At 61.6% G+C, this 22598-nt stretch overlaps 1 protein-coding gene across 6 annotated transcripts in view; it reads left to right on the top strand.

The window, feature by feature from the left end:
* Nucleotides 1-3886: 3886 nt before the first annotated feature.
* The window catches only part of NFIC (nuclear factor I C), a 39609-nt gene continuing 20897 nt past the window's right edge, over nt 3887-22598 (top strand). For 2 of the 6 annotated variants that reach the window (XM_068173983.1, XM_068173982.1), the window contains exons 1-2: nt 3890-4238; nt 6280-6539. In XM_068173983.1, coding sequence (XP_068030084.1) covers nt 6510-6539 — 30 coding nt within the window. In that variant the 5' untranslated portion in view covers nt 3890-4238; nt 6280-6509. Of the gene's footprint in view, nt 4239-6279; nt 6540-18669; nt 18783-22598 lie in introns of those variants that run through there. The other 4 variants (XM_068173980.1, XM_068173978.1, XM_068173979.1 and 1 more) reach the window with 4 other exon arrangements.

Genomic DNA, 22598 nt, shown 5'->3' with positions numbered 1-22598 from the left:
GAATCGAGCCAGGCCAGACCTCTGCCTGTTTGGGACTCAGGCCAAGAGCCATATGCAGGAATAAAGTAAATAAATTCTGGTCAAAACCAGAATATTCTCCTTAAAAGTTATTTTAAACGCAAAGAAAGGCAGCAACAAAACTATCCCAACATAGATTATTTCCCTTTCTCTCCCTCTTTCCAGAGAGGGACGTGGCTCGGCCGTGCTGTTGCGCCCAGCCGAATGGGACCTTGGAAAAAAACCCCTGTAAAGATGCTAAAAATGAGCCCCAAAAAAGGGTTAATGAGGCTGGGGATGTTTTCCCGTGGCAGTGGGGGGCATCCAGCCCTGTGCTGCTCCACGGGTATCTGCACCTCCTTGGCTGAGCCCAAAAGTTGGCATCGAGGTGTCTTAGCAGCACAAATCAACCATGAAATGCCCTTTAGAAATAAAATCCAGCTTTGGTGGGGGGGCCCACAAATTTCCACTTGTTCCAAGCACTGCTTTTATAGATGGGGGGTCGTGAGCTCACGAACAGGCCGGGATAAAAACCCATGGAATGAACAAAGGGCCTGATCCAGCCACTCCCTGGAATCGGGGTAACTCAGCTTCCACCTCCAGGCTTTAATCCTTTTGAAAAACCATTTGGAGGAACAGAACTGCGCCCCAAATCCACCCCACTCTTTTTGTTTTATTTGAGGCAGCAGGGATGGCCTGCACGGGAAAATTAAATTTGGTTTGGATTCCACCCCCATCCTCAAAACACTGTTTACAGGCAGCCTGGAAACACAAAAAAAAAAATTTGGATTTTTGTATTTTTAGTGTTTTTCTGCCTAGGGGTTACGCCAGGAACTGGGGTTCAGGCTGAGGGGCTGCAGGGAGCAGGGGGAGTGGGGACGCTGGCCACAGGGTCTGGTGGCAGCTCTTGGACCCCATGGGCAGCACAGCCCATGGCACCCCAAATCCTGCAGCACCCCCGGGTGCTGATGCCCGAGTGACCCCTGGATCAGAGGTCAGGATTTGGGGTGCCCTTCGCTCTGCCTTCAGCCCTGTCAGTGCCAGGTGCCACTCACTGCACTGAAATTATTTCCATCCGGCCAGGGCTGCTACGGTTCCTGCAGGACGAATCCCCCCTGGCAGAGGAGAAATGGGATCATTTTGGGGGGACAGACCGCAGGATGAATTTGGGGCGACACAAGGTGTGCCCCTGGGCCACTGGAAGCCCACGGGGATGTCTCAAAAGCGATGCCAGCAGCCCTTCAGCCCCAGCTTTGAATCACCCAGGAAATATTTTAACAGCATTACAAAAATAAATAACCACGGCAGTTGCTTATTTATAATAAATAAATATAAACAATTATTTATTATAAATAATAACTTCTTTATCATGAAGAAATAAATAACCCCTTCCCATCACCCTGCACCCCAGGGCCTCGCAGAAGGGAAAATAAAATCCCAGCCCTGCCTTTCTCTGCCATTTTCCCCACCCTGGCACTGCCAGCCTGGCACAGCCCCGCAATCTCCCACAGCCTGAATCCAAATATCCAAATACCCAAACACCCAAATGCCCAAATATCCACATCCCCCCCAAAACACGCCAGGCCAGGGGAGACGAGGAATCGCTGGAGAAAAATAAAAAGCTGGCAGGAGAGAGGGAGCTGCCAGCGGGCACCACGGCGGCCTTGGAAGCGGTTAAAAATTGGCAAATTCTTCCCAGGGTTTATTTTTGCGCCGTATCGCGCTCAGAGCCGGGCAGAAAATGCAAACTGTGCTCTGCGAGCGGAGTTACCGCCGAGTTTACATTCCTCGAGGCTTCTGGAGCTGGGACGAGGCGAGGGAACTGCTCATTTCAGCCTTTTTTTTTTTTTTTTTTTCAGCTTTAAAAACAGGGAAGTGGCTTTTTTGGGGGGGAGCAGATGGTGATTAAAAAAAACCCCAAAAAACAACATGAAAAAAGTTCTAGAGGTTTTAAATTTAAAGAATTTTTCTTTTTTTTTTTTTTTTTATAGACAGCTGGAATAAAATTAGATCTCATTTCCATAAGGCTGATGGCCGTACTTGTGTTTGACAAATAACTCAGTAAATATATGCATATATTTTATATATATATATATATATATTATATTATATTATACAATACCCTGTGAATGTACAAATTAATGTCCAGTATTTTGGTATGCATGTGGTGGGTTTAGCAGGCAAAGGGGATATGGGGGATGGATAAAACAAACCTCCCATGTATCCAAAATCCCTGCTAAATTTGAACTGAGCCCTTGTAAAAATGATCAGGCTCAGAGTACCCCCCTAAAAAAAAATATATATATACATATATATAAAAAAGAGAGGAAAATGTATGGAATAAAAACTAGTGTAATGACTGAGTAGTTTGCTTTAATTTTATTTTTTAAATATACAATAAATTATTTAGCATATTATTTATCACACTGAAACCATTTGAGCTCAAGGCAGACGGAGATTATGTTCCTGTTTGTTCAGGACTACAGAGCGTGCCGAAAAATCCAGGCACACGATGCACGCTTCGGCCCTCAGCAAACTGAAAAAATATCTAATTTTGGTTGCCTTCCTATAGAAAAATATGGTTATTTGAAAGGATTAAGAGATTAAAGGATTACTCGATAACAAGGGTTAAAAATCCAGGTCCAGACACAAAAGGGGTCGATAGAAATGAGGGAATCGCTCTTCCCCCCCACAAGCCCTTCCCCACAGCGGCACCAAACCCAGTGCCCGGGTCGCTGCCAACTTTTGAGTGGGACTGGGGAGGGGGCAAAGCCCCCAAGGCGCCCAGCCCCGGTGCAAAGCAGCCTGTGGCTTTAAGAGACGGGGGGAAGCCGGGGGTGTTCCTGGGGAAGGGGTGAAGGGAACACAACACGGGAGCGTGGGGGGACAGGGATGGAGGATGCTCGGGAGGGCTGGAGTCGGGGGGGAACACTGCCAGGGGGCGTCTGAACCAGGGACAGGGGGGTGGCAGGGAGGGTGACCAGGGCAGGCGTCTGCACCCAGGGGTGACCAAAGGGGTGTCCGCACCGGGGGAGCTGGAGTGACCGGGGGGCGTCCGCACCGGGGGTGCTGAGGTGTGTCCGTGGAACGGGGGGGGTGTCCGTGTGCGGGGTGGGATGAGGGTGAGGGCGAATCCCCGCGGAGCCGGGCCGCGCCCGGGGAATGCCCGGGCTGGGAGCTGGCGGCCAGGGCTGAGCGGGGCCGGGGGTGCCCGGGGGATGCCCGGGGCGGGGGCGGGCGGTGGGCCCAGCGCTGCCCGCGGCTCCTCCCCGCGCTGCGGTAGCTCCGCACCGGGGCCGCGCCCCCCCCGCCTCCCCCGCGCCGGGCAGGGCCGGAGGGGCGGCCCCGCAGCCAGCCGGCCCCGGGGGGGCCGCGCCGCAGCCCCCGCCACCTACCCGCACCATCCGGGGGCCGCCGTCGCGCTGCCGGGCGAGCGGGGCCGGAGCCTTCCTCCTCCTCCTCCACCTCCTTCTCTCCCTCCTCCTCCTCCTCCCTCCCCGCCCCCGCACCGGGAGCGTCCCCGCCGCAACGCCGCCGGTGCCCCGGGCGAGGGGAGGAGGCAGAGGAGGAGGAGGAGGAGGCGGGGGCGGCGGCGATGGGGCCGGGGCGCTGCGGGCTGCGAGGAGGAGCCGTGCCCGGCCGGAGTGGGGCTGCGCCGGGGGGGCGCGGGGGGGATGCCCGCGTTGCTCTGCCGTAGGCGCCGCCCGCCCGCCCCGCTCCCGGGCTTTATTTTTAATTTTTTTTAATTTTTTTTTTTTTTTTAATTTTTAGAAAAAAAAAATTTTTTTTTTTTTTGCTTGCCTTCCAAAAATACCCATCGCAACCCCCCCCCGCCATCCCCCAGCCCCGCCACCCCCGCAGCGCATAAGGCCGGCCGGGCGCGGGCTCCGCGCTCCCGCCGCCCGTCACCGCCGCCCCGCGCCCCCCGCCCCGCAGCCCGGCCCCCGCCCGGAGCATGGCCCCCGGCAGCGCGACGGAGCCGGAGCGAGGGTGACCGCCCGCGGGGGACACTGTGCTGTGCCGCTGGCCTCGGAGGACTTTTGCTACAATTACCATCATTGTTATTATTATTATTATTGGGGTTTTAATTTTTTAATTCTTTCGCGGGGCAGCGGTTTTTTCCTCCTCCTTCGGCGCGGTGGAAAACACACGTTTTAGACCAAAATCCCAAACCAGCCCATCCATCCTCTTTGCTTTGCGCTTCGCAGCAACTTGGAGCCCGTTAATTGCACTTGGCGATGGTAGGTCCCATGACACTTTCGTTTTCTCTTCTACTTCCCCCCCTCTCCCCTTCACCCCCCCGTGTGCGTGTGTTTGCGGGTGCCCCCACGAGCAAAAGTTGCTGCCGGGGAGGGGGCGGCGGGGCGAGTTTAATACGGTGTCGGGGCGGGGGGGAGCGGGGCGGCGGGGGCGGGCGGGGGGAAGCTGCCGCCGTCTCTCCTCCCCCTGCCCACCCGCCCCGCGGTACCGGGGGGCGGAGGCGGCGGCGGGAGCCGCCCGGCGGGGAGGTCGCGGCGCGGCGCGGGGGGAGCCTCCGCAGCCAGCGGAGGACTGGATGGAGCTGAAAATGGCCGCTAAAAAAGGGGCGGAGAGGCCGCCAGCCGCACCGACTTGAACTTGGAAGTGACGCCCGGAGGGTCGCGCTCAAGTCCGCGCTGCGCGGGGCCTCCCTACCCGTACTGGGGTGGGAGAAGGGAATCACCGTGCTCGATGTGAGAATAAAAACATTTCCCTCGGCCCCGCTGTGCGGGGCTTCGCCCGCTTCTCCTCCTGCCAGGCCACGGGGGGAGCGCGGCGGCGCGGCCCGAGCCGCCCCGGGAGGATGCGGGGACCGGGCCCGCCCGCCCAAGTTTGCGCGGAGCCGCCGCATCCCGCGGGGACGGAGATGTCCCTGCGGGGGGAGTGTGCGGGGTGAACCCCAAGCCCGGGCGGGGATGGGCCGCGGGGGTCGGCAGAAGTTGAGAGTGGAAATTAGTTGTGCGGGAAGAGGCGCTGCGGGGGCTTGTCCCCGCAGAGGGGAAGAAAAAAAACCAAAAAAAAAAAAAAAAAACCAAAAAAAAAACACCAAAAAAAAACGGCCAAAAAAGAGCGGTTTTCTTATTTTCTGGGGGGGGGGGGGGGGGAAACAGCGCTGGAGCCGCGGCCCCGCGCCGGGAGCGGCCGCGCTGCGGGTCAGCCCCCTGAAGGGACCGGCGACCCCCGGTGCGGGAGGGGAGCGGGGCGCGGCCCCCCCGGGCCGGGAGGTGCCCGGGGATCCCCTTTGTGTTCCGCCCGTGGCGCTCCCCGCGCGCTCTCTAATTAGCGTCATTAGCGCCCGCGATCTGCCAGGGCCGGGGGGTTGCGGAGCGAGAACTTGCGGTTTGGAGTTTGCCGGGTGCAGGCTCCGCTTTTTTCGCCTCCCGCTCTCTTTGTGCGGGGTGGGGTTGCGGGACTCCCCGGGACGAGGGGGGAGCGCGGGGCTTGCCCGTGGCACCGCGATGCTGCCGGTGGTTAAATAACGCGGGGGCGGGGGGGGATAAGCGTCTCCGCGGGATGCGGCGGGGGCAGCGCGGGGCGGCCCCCCCGCACCGGAGCTGGGTGCGGGGAGTAACAACACCACCACCCCCCCGCGCCGGGGCCGCTGCTCAGAAGTTGCACATGAATCTGCAGGGTTTTTTCTCTCCCATCGCCGGATTGGCTCCGTTTAGTTAAAAAAAAAAAAAAAGAATTAAAAAATAAAGCCCCCAAAAGAAGCAAAGCCGGGCGCTCCGCGCTGGCCGCGCCGGGCCGAGGGGGGATTCGCCGTCCGCGGGGGCCCCGTCCCTCCCCCGCCCCCCCTGCCCCGCAGCGCCTCGGCCCTGCGAGCCAAAGGGGGTTCCTACATCTTTAAATGGGATGTAATATTTTGGGATGGGCTTTTTTCATAACGTCACTTCATTCCTCGCTCTTTTTTTTTTTTTTTTGGTCTTTTTTTTTTTTTTTTTCATTTTCTCATTCTTTCTTTCCTCTCTCTCTCCGCTGCCTGGGTCTCGGATGGAGCCGCTTCCCTTCTAACTTCCCCGCCACCCGTGCCTGCAGGCTGGGTGCGGACCCCCGACCCCCCCGGGGCGAGGATGACCCTCCTGCCTCTTTAAACCGCCCCCCCAAAACCCCAAACAAGCAACAACAACAAAAAAGCGCTTTATTTTCCAAGGGGGGGGGGGGAAATTTTGCTTTTTATTTTTAATTTTTTTAAGGGTTGGTTTGTTTTGGTTTGGTTTCTTTTTTTCTTTTTCTTTTTTTTTTTTTTTTTTTTTTTTTTAGTTTTTTTGGCGGTGGGGTGGAAGTTGGAATCTTTTTATTTCCTCCTCGGCCCCCCCTCCCGCGGGGCCGCCCCCCCGTGCCCGGCTGCCCCCCCCCGGGCCCCGCAGAGCCGCTCCGGAGGAGAGAGAGAGAAAAAACGCCCGGACTGCTCCAGCCTCCGAAATGACTCAGTAACTTTTACGCCTCGAGTCTCAGCCCTGCAATTAGGCACTTTCCCAGCACGGCTCGGGATGTATTCGTCTCCTCTCTGCCTGACCCAGGTAACCGGGACCCCCCCCGCGTCCCCCTCCCCCCAATTTGCTCCTTTCGCCGCAACAGACTTTAGCAGTTGCAATACAAAAAAAAAAAAAAAAAAAAAAAACCAAAAAACAAAACCCAAAAAAAAAAAAAAAAGAAAATGCAACACCTCCCTCCCTAAAAATAATCATAACAGAGAAAGGCGGGCTGGGGCCGTGCAGGGCTGCTCAGAGGAGCCGCGTTCCCCCCTGTCCCCCTCCCTCGCCTTTTGCAGGGTTTTTTTATGGTGTTTCTGGTGCTTTTTGGGTTTTTTCAGCCTTCACTTTCACTTGGGGCGTGGGGGGGTTGGAAGATTGCGTTGTGGTTTGGGTTTTATTTTTTGTTCGCTGCGTCCAGAGGTGGGTGGTGCGGGGAAGCCGCCGGCTCTGGGGGAGAGGGGGGACACCGTGGGGTGCGGGGGGTGCTCGGTGGGCTCGGGGAGCCTGGGGGGGGTCGGCGCTGCAGGCTCGGGCTCGGCCGTGCTGCCTCTTGCGTAGCGTGAAACTTTTTCCTTCCCTCCCCCCAGCCTGGCTGCACATGGTGGGGTGCAAGGGGTGGGGGGGGGGGCACGGGCATTTTGTTCAGAACCCTCCAGCTTCGGGACAACGTGCGCCCGGCCGTGCCACGCTGCGCTGGCGGGTGAGAGGGCAGGGGCGCCGTGCACGGCAGGATGTGGAGGGCACCCCCTCAGCATCGAGGCGAGGGGCGATGCCAGCCCCCGTCAGGGTGTCGGGGTGACGAGGGACAGCCCCAAGCCGTGCGTGGGGACACTGATGTCACCCCAGGCCGCGCCGCCGAGGTCCGGTGGCACGCGGCAGGGCGGCCGTGCCTGGGCCCACGGTGCGGGCAAGCGGGGCGTCCCTGCAATCCCCCCCAAGGGCCGGGATGGCCGCAGCGGGGAGATTCAGGAACCCCCCCCGCCCACAGCACGACCACTGCGGCTCTGCCTGTGCATTGTGCTTATTGATCGCTGATATTTATTTAATTATTGAGCAGGCAGCTTTCTCTGCCTCGTAACCTGTTCGCTGCTGGCAGCCGCTGCCCGCTCCGGGCCCGGCCTCGTGAGCACCCCACGGGCTCTGCTCTGGGGAGGGGGTGCTGCTGCTGCACCCCTGCCCGTGCCAGCCCCCCTCCCTCGGCACGGAGCTGCGGGCTGGGTCTGGCTCTGCCTCGGGGCCCCGCTGCCCGCGGGGGTCCGGGGGGTCCCCTCGTGGCTCGCTGAGGTGCGGGGGCAGCGCGGGGTCCGGCCCCGGCTCCCCCCGGCCGCAGCGTGAGGTTGGTGAGGACACGGGCAGGGTGGGCAGCGCCAGGGCTGCTCAGATGACCCTGAGGTGGTGCTCCCTGTTGTGTGGTTGACTTGGCAAGGGTCACACCTCAATCTGGCTTATTTACTTCTCTTTCTTTTTTTTTTTTTTTTAACTCTTTTCCTTTCTTTTTCTCTTTCTGTTTCTTATTTGTACTTTTTCTTTTTTTACCTTCTAATTTTTCTTTTTGATTTTTCCCTTGCTCTTTTTCTTTCTTGCTTTCTTTCTTTCTTGCTTTTTTTCTCTCTTTTTTTCCCCCCTTTTTTTTTTCTTTTTTTTTTTCCCTTTCCTTGCCATCCCGGCTTTCCCACCCTGACTCCATCCCTCCCAGGGGTCCCACGACCTCCCAGCCCTCCCAGTTTCCAGCTGGTGCTGGGTTGGCAGCGCCTGTTGTTGCCAGCTCACAGTGCTGGTGTGATGTGGGAAGCCGTGCGGTCGCTGGTCGGGCCGGGGCTGGCAGGAGCCCTTCTCCTCACAAACGCGTGCTGTTCCCAGCGCTCCTCCTGGCCGACGGAGGGGAGCTGGTTTTTCCTCCACGGATCCTCTGCCCCACTGCCCGGGCACGGGGAGGGCTCTGGTGTCCTCCCCGTCACCCCGACATAGGCTCAGCTCCGATCCAGCCCGGCTCGGATGGGACCAGCCATCGTCCCCAGCTCCAGCTCAGCCGTTCCCGTTCCCGTTCCCATCCCACCCGCGCGGCGGGCAGGCTCGCCCGGGCTCGGGAGCTGCGGATGGTGATGTGGATACATTGGAACGTGCGCGGGAGCCGCCCTGCCTTAGCCTTTGCGCATCTCCCCACCAGCCAGCACCGCCAGCCCCTGGAGCCCGGCACGGCCCTGGCACCGCGGGACCCCGCAGGCAGGCAGGCGCCCTTCCCAGCCGGAACGGGCCCGAGCTGGAGAGCCCAGCGGCACCAAAATAACCCTGGCAAAGGGCTAATAGCCCGGGACACGCTCCGGGCCACGGCGTCGGCCGTGTGTCCCGTCAGGCTAGAGGGTGGCTCTGTGCCCTGCCCGGCTCTGTGTCCCTGCCTGGGGACTTCCTCTCGCTTCCGCAGCTCACCTCTGTCCCCCCTCGGGGCCAGGCCGGGAAGTCAAGAGGGAGCTGCCGAGATTAGCAGGGAAGCAGCGCCGGAACCGCCGCCACGCACGAGGCCTCACCCTGCCCACGGGGAAGCGGGGCGGGGGCCGGGGGGTGTCCGGCTGCCCAGGCTCCAAAATAACCCTGGAGCTGAGCACCTGCCAGGGACCTGCACGTGTGTCCCCTGGGAGCTGCTGCCCAGAAGCCGAAGGGATTTCCAAAGGGTAACAGTTATCCTTGGCTCCTGGATCCACAGTGGGGGGATACTTGGGATACTTCTTGTGGGGGAATATTGCAAAATTTATGACTGGTGATGCTCCTACACCTCTGGCTCGTGCCTGGTACCTGGCAGTGCCCCCAGCACAACCCCAGCCCCCTACCCTGGTTCCTGCAGGATGGGAATGAAGTGAGATGGGTGCCATCTTCCAAGGCCACCACAATGTTGGAAACTGGGCGTCCCACCAGGGTCTGGTCAGAGACCCTCTTCCCTCTGCCAGGATCCATGCCTAGGGGTGCAGACCTGATTTTGGGGTGGCAGAGGCGATGCACCCGCACTGCCTGACAAAGAGCCAGTGGCCAGGCACAGACCCCCGTGTGTGCTACAGTCAGTGGCTCGGGATCCGAGGGGCGTCGGGGAGCACCTGGCTAAGCTGGCCTGGCACAAACCTTGGTACCAGCAAACGGGCACAGCTCGGGGCCTGGGGGGTGGAGCTGGGCTACCAGAAGCATTGCAGCCACGTGGCACGGTCACAGCCACATCTCCAGGCATCCGAGGGGATCCCACCTCTCCCCTGCCACGGCCGGGCTCCACACATCACTGGGCTGCCACTGCTGCTGCAGGCATGTGGCTGGAGCAGGGAGCTGCCTGCTGGGCACATCTTGGGGCATCCTTTGGCAAGCCCCTTTCCCAAAAGCGCCGGGGCTTTTCAGCACCGGTGCTCGCCTCCTCCACCAGTAGCTCCGGAGAACTGGTTTCCAGCCGGGAGCTCAGATCGGCTGCCAAAGGATGGGAGCAGCAAGCCGGGCATGGCGGGGGAAGAGAGGGAAGGTTGCAACACACTTTCAATTCTCCCATCTGCTGAGTATTGTTTGGGAAAAACAATGAGGCTGTTCTTTAAATGCAACCTTCGGGAGATCCTCGCTTTCCCCGCGGCGCCCTCCGTGCCCGCCTGCCCTGGCGAGCCCTGCCCCTGATCCCATCTTAAATCCTCGCCCGGGAAAAACAGATCCTGTTTTCAGGGAGGTTTCTGATGCTGGATTGGAGGGCCAGAACGGGCATGCGGGGAGGGACAGGGTAAAGCCGGCTGTATGAGGGGCTGCTGCCGGCGCTCACGCTGTGCCGCTCTCCCCCTCATCACCTTGAACTTGTCTGGGGCCTGGTGCAGTAAATCAGCTGCCCTTTTTCCAGGTACCTGCCGATTTCTCCTTTCCCTGGGCAGCTTCGCCCTGCCCACAGTTCCCTCCCTGACCATGGTTCAGGCCCCTCATGCCCACAGTTCTCTCGGTACCAGGGCAGGGAGTGATCCCACCGTGTGCCCAGCGCTGCGGGTGTGCGCACACCTTTGCAGACTGCTGAACAAAGCCCAGCTGCCAGAGCCCAGAGCCCTGCCCGGAGCTCTTGGAGCAATTGGGATTAGCTCCCTTTTCTATTCCCCTGAGCCTGGCAGGGCTGGGGATGGATGCTAGGAGCCGGAGCCTGATCCTGTTTTGACCCCTTGCAGGGGGGGCTGTGGCATGGACGGTGTGGCCAAGGCGGTGCTGGCGTGGCAAGGCTCGCTGGGCAGAGGAACCATGGCAAGGGCTGGCCCAGCCAGCCCTTATCAGGGCACAGCAAAGAGCGAGAAAGGCGGCTCCCCGAGGAGCCCTGGGCAGCCCTGGAATGGGGAGCTCAAGGGCCCAGGGGAGAACTGCCACGGTGGCACCGAGGGATCCGTCCTGACCTCAGGCTGTGCATGGCGAGGAGGGCCTGAATAGGAGTTTGGTACTCACAGGGAAAGGGAGGATCAGTGTGTCCCACCTTTGGAGGTGGTGGAGGCAGGTCCCGGCCAGGCAGAGCTCTCTGGGAATGGCCCCAGGGACAGGGACAGCTTGCCCTGTCTGCTCACCGACATTCCTTGCCCAATGATGCCTGTGCCAGCCATCCCTGTGCCTGGCCCCTGGACACATCCCTGGAGCCCAAGGAGCGCTCGTTTTACCCCCATCACTGCTGTTGTTCCTGCACCTGTTCTAGCCACAAGCCAAGCCCTTGGTGGCAGGATGGGGATGGTGATGGTGGGGAGCATCCCCAGAGACCCTCACTGTAGGGGAAGAAGAGTTGTCAGGGAGGTAAAATCCCTCCCTGTGAAGCTGGCACACTGCCTGCCACCCCCGGCCGTGCTGTGGCTCCTCGGCGCAGGGATGGCGGTGCCAGCACAGAGCATCTCCGAGGGGGCTGGCTGCCCGTGGGAGGGGGCTGAGGGAGCTGCTGTCCCCATCAGTCCTTGCACCCAAGCTGGGAAGTGCAGGCGAGGCCCTGGGATGGCAGGGATGTGCTCCTTAGGGACCCATGGGGAGAGGATTTCTCCCACAGCACCTTGGGGTGTGCCGGGCAGGTCGAGGCAGGGTGGCGAAGGCGATGGGAGCAGCCAGGGTATCAGTGGGTGCTGAGCCCTGCCAGAATCATGTGGCATCACTGGTGACGTCCACACAGCATGGCTGAGGGCTGCTGGTAGGGCTGAGTCTGAATGGGGCGAAGCTTCATGGTGGGCCAGGAGTGCCCAGTGCCAAATCCTCATGGGTTTTTGGTACCAAGATGCTTTTGGATGTGACAAATTGGTGCAGGCAAAAGCCTGAGCTCAGCCTCCCTCCCTGCCCTGGCAGCCAGACACCTGAGATCTCACCATCGAGGGGGGATATGCAGACCCCTGAGATGTGCCAGCTGCAGGGAGGGGATGCACAGGGTACCCCCGGGCATCCCGGGGCCTGGCTCGCACCCGGGCGGGCGGCTGAGCTCGCCATCCGTCACGTCGGCCCTGGGCAGGCATCCCCCGCGGCCGGGCGCTCTGTGCCAGCTTGGCCGGGACCCAACGCCCTGCGCCGGCCGCCAAGACCCGGAGCTTCCCAAGTCCTGGAGAGGAGCTGGGAAAGGATCCCGTGGCTCAGGTGCGGCAGCGCTCACGCGCTGGGGGACCTGGGGCCAGCCACTGCCAAGGATTGATTTCTCAGTTAACTCACCGCTGCTCTAAAAGCGCATTAATCCTCCTTCCCCGGCCAGCAGCCAGGGCTGGGCAGCGTTTTGGGCGAAATCCCCAGGTCTGAGCTTTGGGCTGCCTGCCGTGGACGTTGCCCTTCCTACCACCACCACCACTCCAGCAGCACTGCCTGGCACGGGAACGCCGGGATCCAGCCCTCCTGCTGACCCCTCTTCCCTGAGAGCTTATTCAAGTCCATAGCTGGGTGGATTTTTTTAAAACTGGAGGTTTTATTTTGTTTTTTAAGAAGGCTTTCGCTCTCCTTGCAAAGGGCCCCTGCATTCCCTTCACGGGAAAATGGTATTTGACCGGCTGTTGTCCAAAAAAACCCCCAACATGTTTCTGATCACGAAAAACCAAGAAATATTTTTGCTTTCAAAGGAAAAAAAAAAAAAAAAAGAGAGAGAAATGTTGATTTTCCACCCAGACATTTCCCCTTTCCCCAAACCAGCCCTGAAAAAGAGAGGCACCGCTGCTCCCTCCACACCCCAGGATGTCATTCTGGGGGTACAGTCCCACAGTGGATGCCACCCAGGGCTCATCTGGGTGCTGGTGGGTGGTGGCAACGCCAAGTGTGTGCCCCTCTCTCTGCTCAGACCCCCTTTTCCAGGTGCTCCCACATTGCACAGGCATGTGGGGCTGCCGGGAGAACGGCGAGCGCCGGTGACCTGCTGGCTGTCCCCAGGGAGCCACCCATCACTCTGTGCTGCAGAGCCGCCGCCGCCAGCCCGCCTCGCCCCGCTGCCACAGGCGACGAGGCCTCTTGGTCCCACGGTTGCCTGGCGGGAGCTGTGATGTGCCGGATCCTGCACCCCCTCCCGCCGTCCCTGGCTGCTGCCCAGCGATTTGGGAAAGCGAGACGGCGCAGGCTGAAATGTGACCCCCGCCACGCTGCGCCGCAAAATCTCCTTTAGTAACCTGTGCGCCAGGACAGCGAGCGCGCGGCGTGAATACCAATGAGGGGAAAAGTGCCGAGTAAAGAGTTTTTGATGGAAATGGCATCGCATGAGAAAGAGAGCGGGAGCGAGCGGGCGGGTGCGCGCCCGGAGCCTGCGCTGGGCGCGGGCACAGCGGGGCACACACGTGTGCGCACCTGCGGCCGCGAGGTTGGAGGCTGAGCGTGGCAGGGTGCCAGGGTCGTGCCACCCTGGCGAGCACGAGGGAGATGGGAATGGGGGTGATGAGCGGAGGGGGCTGCGAAGCAGCAGCTGAGGGGACACGTGGCAAAGGGTTGCCGCGGGTAGCGTGTCCGCAGGGTCCGGGGCACTTCCGTGGCACATCGTGGCCCCGGCCACGGGGAACGGCTCCCGTCCCCCTGCGCAGTGCGCTGCTGATCAAAGGCGCAGGCGGGGAGGGAGCGGGCCTGTGTGAGCAGCGCCCTGGCCGCGCGCCACCCCACCTTCCCGCTCCGCTCCCCCGGGAGTTTGTTAAACAAATTTCTCTAATTGCACAAGCCAAGGAGATTGTTGGAGAAAAAAGCTGGGGAAATTCCCCTCCTCTGGGCCACCCCTTTCCCGCTTTCCCCGGGGCAGCCGGCGCAGAGGGAGCAGGTCCTCCCCACGACCCCCAGCTCTGCGGGAGGCTGTGACCCCGACGCCTGCGGGGCGCAGCTGCGGGGTGTCCTCATGTCACCCCTGCCTACGCAAGGACGTCCCCTGCTCGACCTCTTTGCAGCCGGGTTACACACATTCCCTCCCGTCCAGCCCCCGGGGTCAGAGCCTGTCACCTAACGCGGTGACACCCAGCACCGCCGTCTGCCCTTCCCGGCTGGCGTTCTCCATCGCTTGGCTGAGCACCCCTGGAAACGGCCTTTGTGAGCCTCCCGTGGGCAGCCCCTGACATCGAATCCCGCCGGATTAGCGAACGTACGGGATAAAAGCCTCGGCTTGGCGGCAGTTCTGTGCCGGGTGGGGGCTGAGGCGGTGGCCCTGCCAAGAAGGGACGATGCGCGGCCGGGTCCTGCCCTGGTTCTCGCTGAGGTCATGGCTATTGATAGCCCGGGAGGGCGCAGCGCCGAGGGCAGGATCCTCGCGCCCTTGCCAGCTGCACCGAGAGCCCTGTGGGCACCCGCTGCCTGGGAGGAGACGCTGCCAGGGCGCTGGGGGTTGCTGATGGACGGGTTGGCCGGGACAGCCACTGGCCATCGCCAGGTGACAATCTGGTGCTGCAGGGTGTGACCCTACACCTGCAGTGGTGCTCAGACCCAGCCGCTCTCCATCCTCTGTGGTGAGTGGGGTCCTGCAGCCTCTGCTGACACAGTGACCTGGGGTGGCTTTTTCTGTTGCTTCCCACCATGTTTCTTTCTTTCTCTGCTCCCAAGCGAATGCCAGGCTGGGGCACCCCCACCCCCAGGGTACACCCATGGGTGCAATGCTGCTGGGTCAGGAGTGCACGGCCAGGGTCTGCCCCCTCCAGCTGCCCACTCTGGGTGCAGCTCAGCTCCCCACAAAGTCAGGCAGGTGTGTGCCCAGGGTGCCCCCGCCAGCCCCATGGGGTTCTGGAGCGCCGGGGTGGCTGGGAAAGGCGTTGTTGATGAGGGCACTAAAAATAGAGTGGGACTGGGATCTTAATGGGACTTTGTGGGAAACCTGGAAACATTTTCTCATCCCCATAAATGAGTCCAGATGCATTAACGATGACTGCATCGCATCCTGAGGTACCGCCGGAGGGAACCGGGACGCGCTCACCAGCTTCCTCGCTTTGTGGTGGGGAATTGGTTGGGGAGAGGAGTCACCAGCAGTAGCCGGGGCAGAGCTGTGACTGCTGTGACCCACGTGGGGACAGGGACAGGAGCTTGCCCAGCATGACCTTGGTGAGGACCTCAGACCCCATCCCGGGGTCTCTGTTGCCAGTGCCCGTGGGCACTCACAGCTGTGCTGGCAGCATGTAAATGTGCTTGGGTTGGTCGGGGCACCGCGGCCCCGCGAGCTCTCTGGAGGCCCCCAGGCCCTGAGGTGGCCAGCGGGGGGAGGGTAAGGTGATGCAGGAGGACTCCCAGACCCAGGGCCAGTGGTGCTGGTACCCCAGTGTGCCCTGTGGTGGCATCGAGCTGGTGGGATCCGGCCTGTCGAGAGGTTTTTCCTGTTCCGTCGTGGAGTTGTGACAGGGGTATTGGCTCTCAAAGCGCCGACCCCACGGCAGGACCTTGGACTCCCCTAGAGGGTGGCTCGGGGCCAGCCTGGGCAAGTAGCCCAGGGCGGGTGGCTGTTGGAGCCCACGTCACGAGGCAGGTTGGCACGGCCGTCTCCGTGGTATGGCAGTGTCACTTAGTGGTTACAGCAGCACCCGGGAGGCAAGGGCAGTCCCACCCCGGGCCTCAGTTTACATCCAGGTGGGGAACAGCACCCGGCACGGGAGGAGGGCACTCGCCCCCTGCCCGGCCCGGGCTGCTGACCCATCACGTGGGGAACGAGGGGACCGGCCACAGCCACCGGCCTCCGCGCCGGGCACCGCCGAGCCCAGCGTCCCGAACAGAGTCCCTTTGTGCAGGTCAGCCCCCACCCACTTCTGTCGCTTGGGAGGCATCCAAAACCCTCCCGAAATAGGACCCAGCCGGGCTCAGCCTTTGAATTTGCCCAGGAAGGCTCTGCTGAACTGCCGAAAGCAGATGAACATTCCCCTTCCACCCCGTGGAACTAGTCCCGTCCTTCAGTGCTCGGCTTGCAGGGTCTGACCAGGATCAGAGCTGACCCTCTGGGGACACGCCCAGCCCCTTTGATCTCCAGGCACCACCCGTGCCTCAGTTTCTCCATCTCTCTGTGGAGGGTCCTGGCAGGCTGTCCCGAGCACCCAGGGAGCCGATGAGATGCTGGAGGAGGGGCTGAGCCTTTGGCACATCCATGGCGCAGCAAAGGCACTGGGGCTGCGGGGGGGCCATGAACTCTTCACCTCCAGGGTCCCGGGGTGGCTGATCCTCCTGTGAGGTCGCCGATTCCGCAGCAAAAGGCCGGGGCTATTTTTAACCACTGACTTGCTCCAAGGATTGGATTTGCAGCGGAGTGAGCCCTGCAAACCCATCACAGCACTGCCCATCATGGGGTGCAGGGATACCCCTGTGCCAATCCCCCCCCAGCAGACACCCCCAGGAGGGAGCTGGGGACACCTCTCTGCACCCCAGCACCTTTAATGGTGCACGATTAATCCCCCTCAGAAAGGCCAGGACAAAGCAGGCAGGGCTAAAAATATGTTGGGAGGGAAATAAAACCTCCTGCGTCAGGGGCTAAAGCTGGGCTCAGAGCCCTGGGCCCAGCACGGGGGGGGGCTGGAGGGACCCTTTCTGGTGGTGCCCCCTCCGCAGAGCAAACAGGGTGCTGCCAGCCCCAACACATCTCCTGCCTCAGTTTCCCTCTGTGTGCCTGGGAACAAATTCCGTCCTCAGGTCACATCCTGGCAGCTCCCAGGCTAAGACCCTGGGATCTGGGATGGGCAAAGCGCTGGGTCTCGGACACTGCAGCCCCTGCCGTGTGCCAGGAGCAGGGATGGTGGGGATGGGCCACCCCCAGGGCCCCACGCTGACGCAGGGCAGGGCGGAGGAGCTAGCAGCGCCAGGACCCGTTGGCAAAGCTTTTTTTTTTTTTTTTTTTTTTTTTTTCCAGTTCCATAGAACTTTTCCCTTCCTTGGAGCCCCGGGGGGGTTTCGGCTGGGAAGCCACGTGGCTCTGGTGCTGCTGGCCACGGGACGCTTCCCAGGACGAGGGGTCATCTCCTTGGCCATGGGCTGGGTCCCCCAGTGCTGCTTCCAGACCTCTCCCAGACTTCAGCAGTCACCATGGCATCCTGCCTCTTCTGTGGGCTGGCCTGGCAGGTGACATGCCTCAGTTTCCTTATTTTTGGAAAGGCAGCGCCTCACCCTGGGGGCAGGTGGGGTCACCCTGGGAAAGTGGCTGAGCCATCGGCTCCCAAACCCCAAAGGGGATGCACAGAGACAGTACCTGAGGAAACTGAGGCACCTGGGAAGTCCAAGTGAGTCTCCAGGAAGGCAGCTTTGGGCTCTCACACAATCCAGTCTCCCTCAGCAGACCCCTCCTGGCTCCTCCACCACCCAGTGCTAGCCGTGTTGCTACCAGGTACATCCCTGGGGCATCCGTACCCTCCCTGCACGCTGGGCACGCTGCTCCCCAGTTTGGGGTGCATTTAGGAAACCCGGGGACCTGCAATGCCAGTTGTTGCTGGGGTGGGGATGCACGCAGGCAGACCAGAGGCGGTGCTGGGCACGGTGTCGGGGCACGTACCACGCTGCCCGAGAAGCCCCCTCCGGCTCCATCCCACCTGGGCCACCCCCAGCTGCCGTCTGCGGGGCGGGCTGGGCTGGCTGGCGGGGGCCCAGGCAGCGCTGGCACCGGAGCCCGGGGCTGCCAAGAGAGCTGCTTTTCTTCCTGATGTTTTCCAAAGCAACTGGCAGGTTCTCTGCCGCCGCGGCCTCCTGTGACCCGCGGCCTCGGCGCGCTCCCCGCGCCCCCGCTCGCAGCCGCAGCACCTGCGAGGGCGAGCGCCGGCACCGCTCCCGCCGCGGCACGTAGGCGCGGGCAGGTGGGCACCGGTCCGGCCCCGGGGGCGGCGGGGACCTGCCTGCTCCCGGGTGGCTCAGAGGACCAGGCGAAGCAGTTTTGGGCAGCGCCAGGTGTGGGGACCCCAGGGCGGCTCAGTGAGGGGTGCGCGGTCACCGTGGTCCCGGGTGCGTGGTGAGCACTGGGGGCTGTAGGAGCCCACCCATCCCCTCCGGGGCTGATCCTGAGCAGGGCTGAGCATCGCGGCAGTAAATGAGGGGTGGGAGCCTCTTTCTGCCCCATCTGTGCTCACCCTTCCACCAGAACCCGTAGTGGGAACAGTCCAGCCCACCCACAGTCCCCAGCCATGTGTGGGTGTTAGCTGGGGGATGCTTTTGGCTCTGGGGGGAAAGAATCCGCAGGATCTGAGGAGAGGAGGCTGCACGGTGTCCTGCCTTCACCTGCACCTGCGCCAGTGGTGCCAGCCAGATGCCCTGGGCACCGAGGCTCTGTGCCCCAGTGTGGGCTGCAGGAGGGGTTTTGCAAGTGAGGGGCTGGGTCAGCCAGGAGCTGGGGGCTGTAACAGAGTGTTCTGCCCCACGGGCAGCTGTGTGCACAGGCAAGGCCTGCACAGCTCGTACCTGCCCCGGGAGCCTCAGCTGCCCCCGTGCCCCCTCGCTGCCCCACCCCAGCACAGCGCTGCCGCTCTCTTTTCCGGGCCGGGGAAACGCGTTCCGATGCAGAGCAGGCCGGGACGCCCGGCCGCGCCACACCGGCGAGCAGCAAAAATTATGAATAAGCTCTTGTTAATAAATACTTTATGATGAATCCAAATAGATTTCCTCCTCTGGAGCAATTATTGCAAAATGGGCTCTAATAGGGTGCAGGGCGGCCCCGGGAAGGGCTGGGTGCCTTTCAGGGCCTAAGTGCCTCCTTCCATCCCCTCTAATGAGCACTTCCCAATCATTTGCATCTGTCTCGGCAACAGGTCTCATTACCAGGTTAACTCATTACCCAGAGCCGCTTCGGCGAACAGTTATAAGCGGCTACCGGAGGCTCCGGTCCATGCTAAGGGCATCTGCGGGCTCTGATGAGGAGAAAGCAAGTCCCTGCTGTGCCCTTTTAAGGTACCGGGATTTTCAGGATTATCGGAACCTCTGTAGTCGTATCCCCCCCCGCCCTGCCACCGCGCCAAGGCTTCCCATGGGGGCACGGAGCCCGGCGCCCGACTTGCCAGCCCCTGCCCAGGCTCGCAGGGCCGCGGGGAGCGGGACCTGGCAGGAGCGGCGGCCGCGGGAGCCGGCAGCGGTTCGGAGGTGTGCGGCTGCTGGAGGGGCGGCTGGGCATCCTTTCATGGAGTAAACCCTGTGTGGTCCCTGCAGGGCTGCTATGCAGCGAGGCTGTCCCGCATCGCGCCCTGCCCGCGGTGGGGATGGCATCCCGCTCCTCCCCGCAGCCAGGCCGTGCTGGTGGGGAGTAAGACCAATCGCCGAGGTGTCTGACCCCTCCCGTCCCGCTCCTCCTCCTCCGCCCCTCACCCCAGCGCCTCCCCCGTGAAAACTGCTCGGGAATTTCCTGAGGAAACGGGTTTTTTTCATAGGAAAATTCAGGCTGTTTCACTGAGCCCGACCTGTTTGGACAAGGCGCTGGAGCGGAGGATGCTCGGAGGGTGGCCAGCCCATGCCGCGGTGCCCGTGCCAGGTGCTGTGTCCCTGCGTGGCACGGAGCATCCCCCCTGTCCACGGAGTGCAGAGCCCCAGAAGAGGCAGCGCCTCAGCTGTGTCCCTTCCCAATCCCTGGCGCTGCCAAACTCTGGGCTGCGCAGGGATTAATCCTCCATGGCATGCCCAGCTCCACACAGTGTCCCTCCTTCCTCTCCCCACTCCACCGCAAGACGGAACCGAACTTGACCCGTGCCTCAGTTTCCCCTCACAGCACCTGGCATGGAAAGCCAGCGCTCCAGCAGCCCCTGGAAAGGGGGTGCAGGGGGGCCCGGAGCGGGGCCGGCAGCACCCGGCGCAGGCGTGCTCCTGCCTGGGTTGCAGGGCTTTACAAGCCTGGGTTGGATGAGGCCCAAGCGCAGGCTCTGCTGCCAGATTCCCATCCGGAAATGCCCCGGGAGCAGCCTCGTCTGGGGTATTGCAGCACGTCTCTGCTTCCCAGCCCCGCAAAGGAAAAACAGCAGGAGAAACACTTAACCAGTCTTTTGCCGGCACTCGGGCTGCGGGGCTGGGAATCTGGGACTGGGACGGACAGACAGTGCATCCCTGCCTCTGCCTTCCCGAGTGGATCCGGTGCGAAGCCGGCTGGTGCTAGCCGGGATGGTGTGTCCGGCTGCGGGGCTCACTGCCTGCTCGGCTGGGGACGGTCCCCACGTCCTTTAGCGTGTCCCCTCAGCCCACAGAGCAGCCGTTGCCGTGTGCTTGTCCTGATGCCCCCCAGCCGCCCTCGCCTGCCCTGCTAAAGCGGCTTAACCGCGGCATCGCGGCGCGGGTTAAGCCGGGCGGGAGGGAAAGTTGGCGAGGGGCTGATTGGCTTTGGGTGCAGCTCCCGGCCTGCCGTAATCCCGGGGAAGTCGGGGGGGCTGCGATGGCTTCGGGGTCACCGAGGGCTGCAGGGGCTTCTGCACGCAGCGGGTTTTTGGACGGTCTCGGTTGTGGGTCCAAGTGAGAACTGCGAATTCTCGGCACCGTGGCGGGGGAGGGCAGAGAACCTGGGGTTTGCTGCTGCCGTGCCGAGGCAGAGCACCGAGCAGCCCCCGGCCCCCACAAGGAGTGCAAGCAGCACCCCAGGGTGCTGCCTCACCCAAGCCAACCCGGATAACCTGGTTCCTGCCACGCTTCCCTGCAGTGGTGCCCGGGGTGGCACTCCCCAAGCGGGAGAGCAGGGATGGGGACAATGGCGCGGTGTCCCCCCGGCCCTGCGGCCAGCCCTGCCGCCGGCTGCCTGGGGAGGGTGGCGGGGCCAGGGGATGGCAGCAATTTGTCGGGCTCGTCTGAATAACCGGCCACCAAGGAAGATCAGCCGCCCACCGCCCCGGCCAAGTATTGTTTTTGGAACTCACTGCTGCTTTTTTCGGCTCCTGTCTTACTTTTCTTTGACCTTCTTCCCTGATTTAAGACACATGCCCAGCCCTTGCCCAGCTGCACTGAATTAGCGGCTGCTGCTGGGGAGGGAAGAGAGAACCAGACCCTGTGGCAGCCCCGGGAGCAGCCGGTGGGGACAGGTTCCCCAGGCAGAGTCGGGTCCTCCGTGCAAAGAGGGATTCCTCTGACAGGATGAGCCCCCTGCGCAGGGACGGCTCCCCAAGGTTAGGATGGGTTTGCCTGCAGATTTGGGTCCCTATGGGTACAACGGGTTCCCCAGTGAGGGGACAGTCCCCTGTCCCTTGTTGGGTATGGGAGGGACACCTGTGGGGCCACAGCTTTTAGTCCAGAGAGTGGCTGGTGGCCCCAGAGGTGGCAGGGTCTGTCCCATGAGGAAGGATCTGTGCGTGCAGGGACTTTTGGGGGGTTAGTGGGGCTGTGCCGGGGGTTGGGGCTGGCAGTTACTGGTGTCTGTGCTGGGTTCAGGGACAGTGGGATGTGCACTGGGTTGTCTGTGCCAGGTCACAGCAGGGTCTGTGTAGGGGTCACTGGTTCAGGGGACACCCAGGGAGTCACACTTGCTGTTGTCAGGGTTTGTGCTGAGGGAGCAGCTTTAGGGTTAATGGGATCTGTGCTGATCTTGGGAACAAGTGGGAGTTAGCAGGGTCTGCATGGGGCCGATCCTTGCCGGGAGCCTGTTTCAGGGGACATTGTTCCCTCCAGGCAGGGTTACTCTGGGACACAGCTGCTTCGCCAGGGAATGCCATCGCTGCTCTGGGATGAGTGGGGCCAGATCTGGAGCCCTTGCCCCATCCCACAGCCACAGCTCTGCCCTTTCCCAGCTCCTGCTCATGGCCACCTCCTCACCTCAGAGCAGCAGTTGCCCTTGGCATGCTCCCCAGGCATGACCCTGTGGCATGGCAGTGTCAGTTGTCACCAGCCACCCCCCTCTCAGCCCTGACACCCTGCAGCAGGAATCCAGCTGAGCTCCTTCCTCCTCCTCCCCACAGTCATGAGGGACCCCAAGGGCCAAATCCTGTCCTTGGGGACCAGCTTGGTGCTTCCCTGGCTAGACACAGGGATGTTCAACCCTCTGCCTGCTGCTTTCCAAGCTGTGCTGCTCCTCACCAGAAGGCTCCCAACACCTTTCCATCCCATGGTGGGGTTGTGGGCCCCCAGCCAGGAAGCACTGATTTTCCAAATTGGAAAAAAAAATGGGATGCAGGAAGGAGGGGCCAGGGATGGGGATGCATTTTCCTTGTTTTCTTTTTGGGGCTGGACTCATCCAGCAGCGCTCACCAAATGGAAAAAGGCAGTCAGAGCACGTCTTGTGTGCCGGGCCAGGCGCCAGCCGCCGGGCTGGCTGCAACTGGGGCAAACTGGGGGAGTTTCTCACTGGTCCAGAGGGAGTGGAGAGGTCCAAGGCACCCACAGCTCGAGTGGGAGCACCCGGCATGCTGCAGGCATGGGGGACCCGGCACTGGGGTGTTGTGGTCTGGCAGCGCCTGACGCCAGCACAGAGGCTCCGGTGGGCACAGTGTCAGCTGGGATGTCAGGTGGGATTTCTGCACCTGGTGGGAGCAGATCCTGCAAAGGGGAGAGGGTCCAGGTGCTGCTGAGGTGGCCAACCTTGTGCAGAAGCCTGTCCCTTTATGGCACTGGCTCCAGTATTGCCCAGCCACTCCCTGCAGGTTGCTGGCCTGGAAAACTGCAGCCGGCGGGATTTAGGGAGGTCTGGTGGAATGGGGATAACCTTGCTATGTGGTGAGAGGATCCCCAACCCTGGTGGGCATGTGCCTCTGCCACAGCTTTTTATTCTGGTTGAACTGGAATGCAGCTCAGTGGGAATGAGCCTGG

The sequence above is a fragment of the Anomalospiza imberbis genome, chromosome 27 (genome assembly GCF_031753505.1).
Source record: "Anomalospiza imberbis isolate Cuckoo-Finch-1a 21T00152 chromosome 27, ASM3175350v1, whole genome shotgun sequence".
In the NCBI taxonomy this organism is placed as follows: Eukaryota; Metazoa; Chordata; class Aves; order Passeriformes; family Viduidae; genus Anomalospiza; species Anomalospiza imberbis.
The sequence above is the reverse complement of the archived record's forward strand: the minus strand, read 5'-3'. Positions and strand labels throughout refer to the sequence as shown.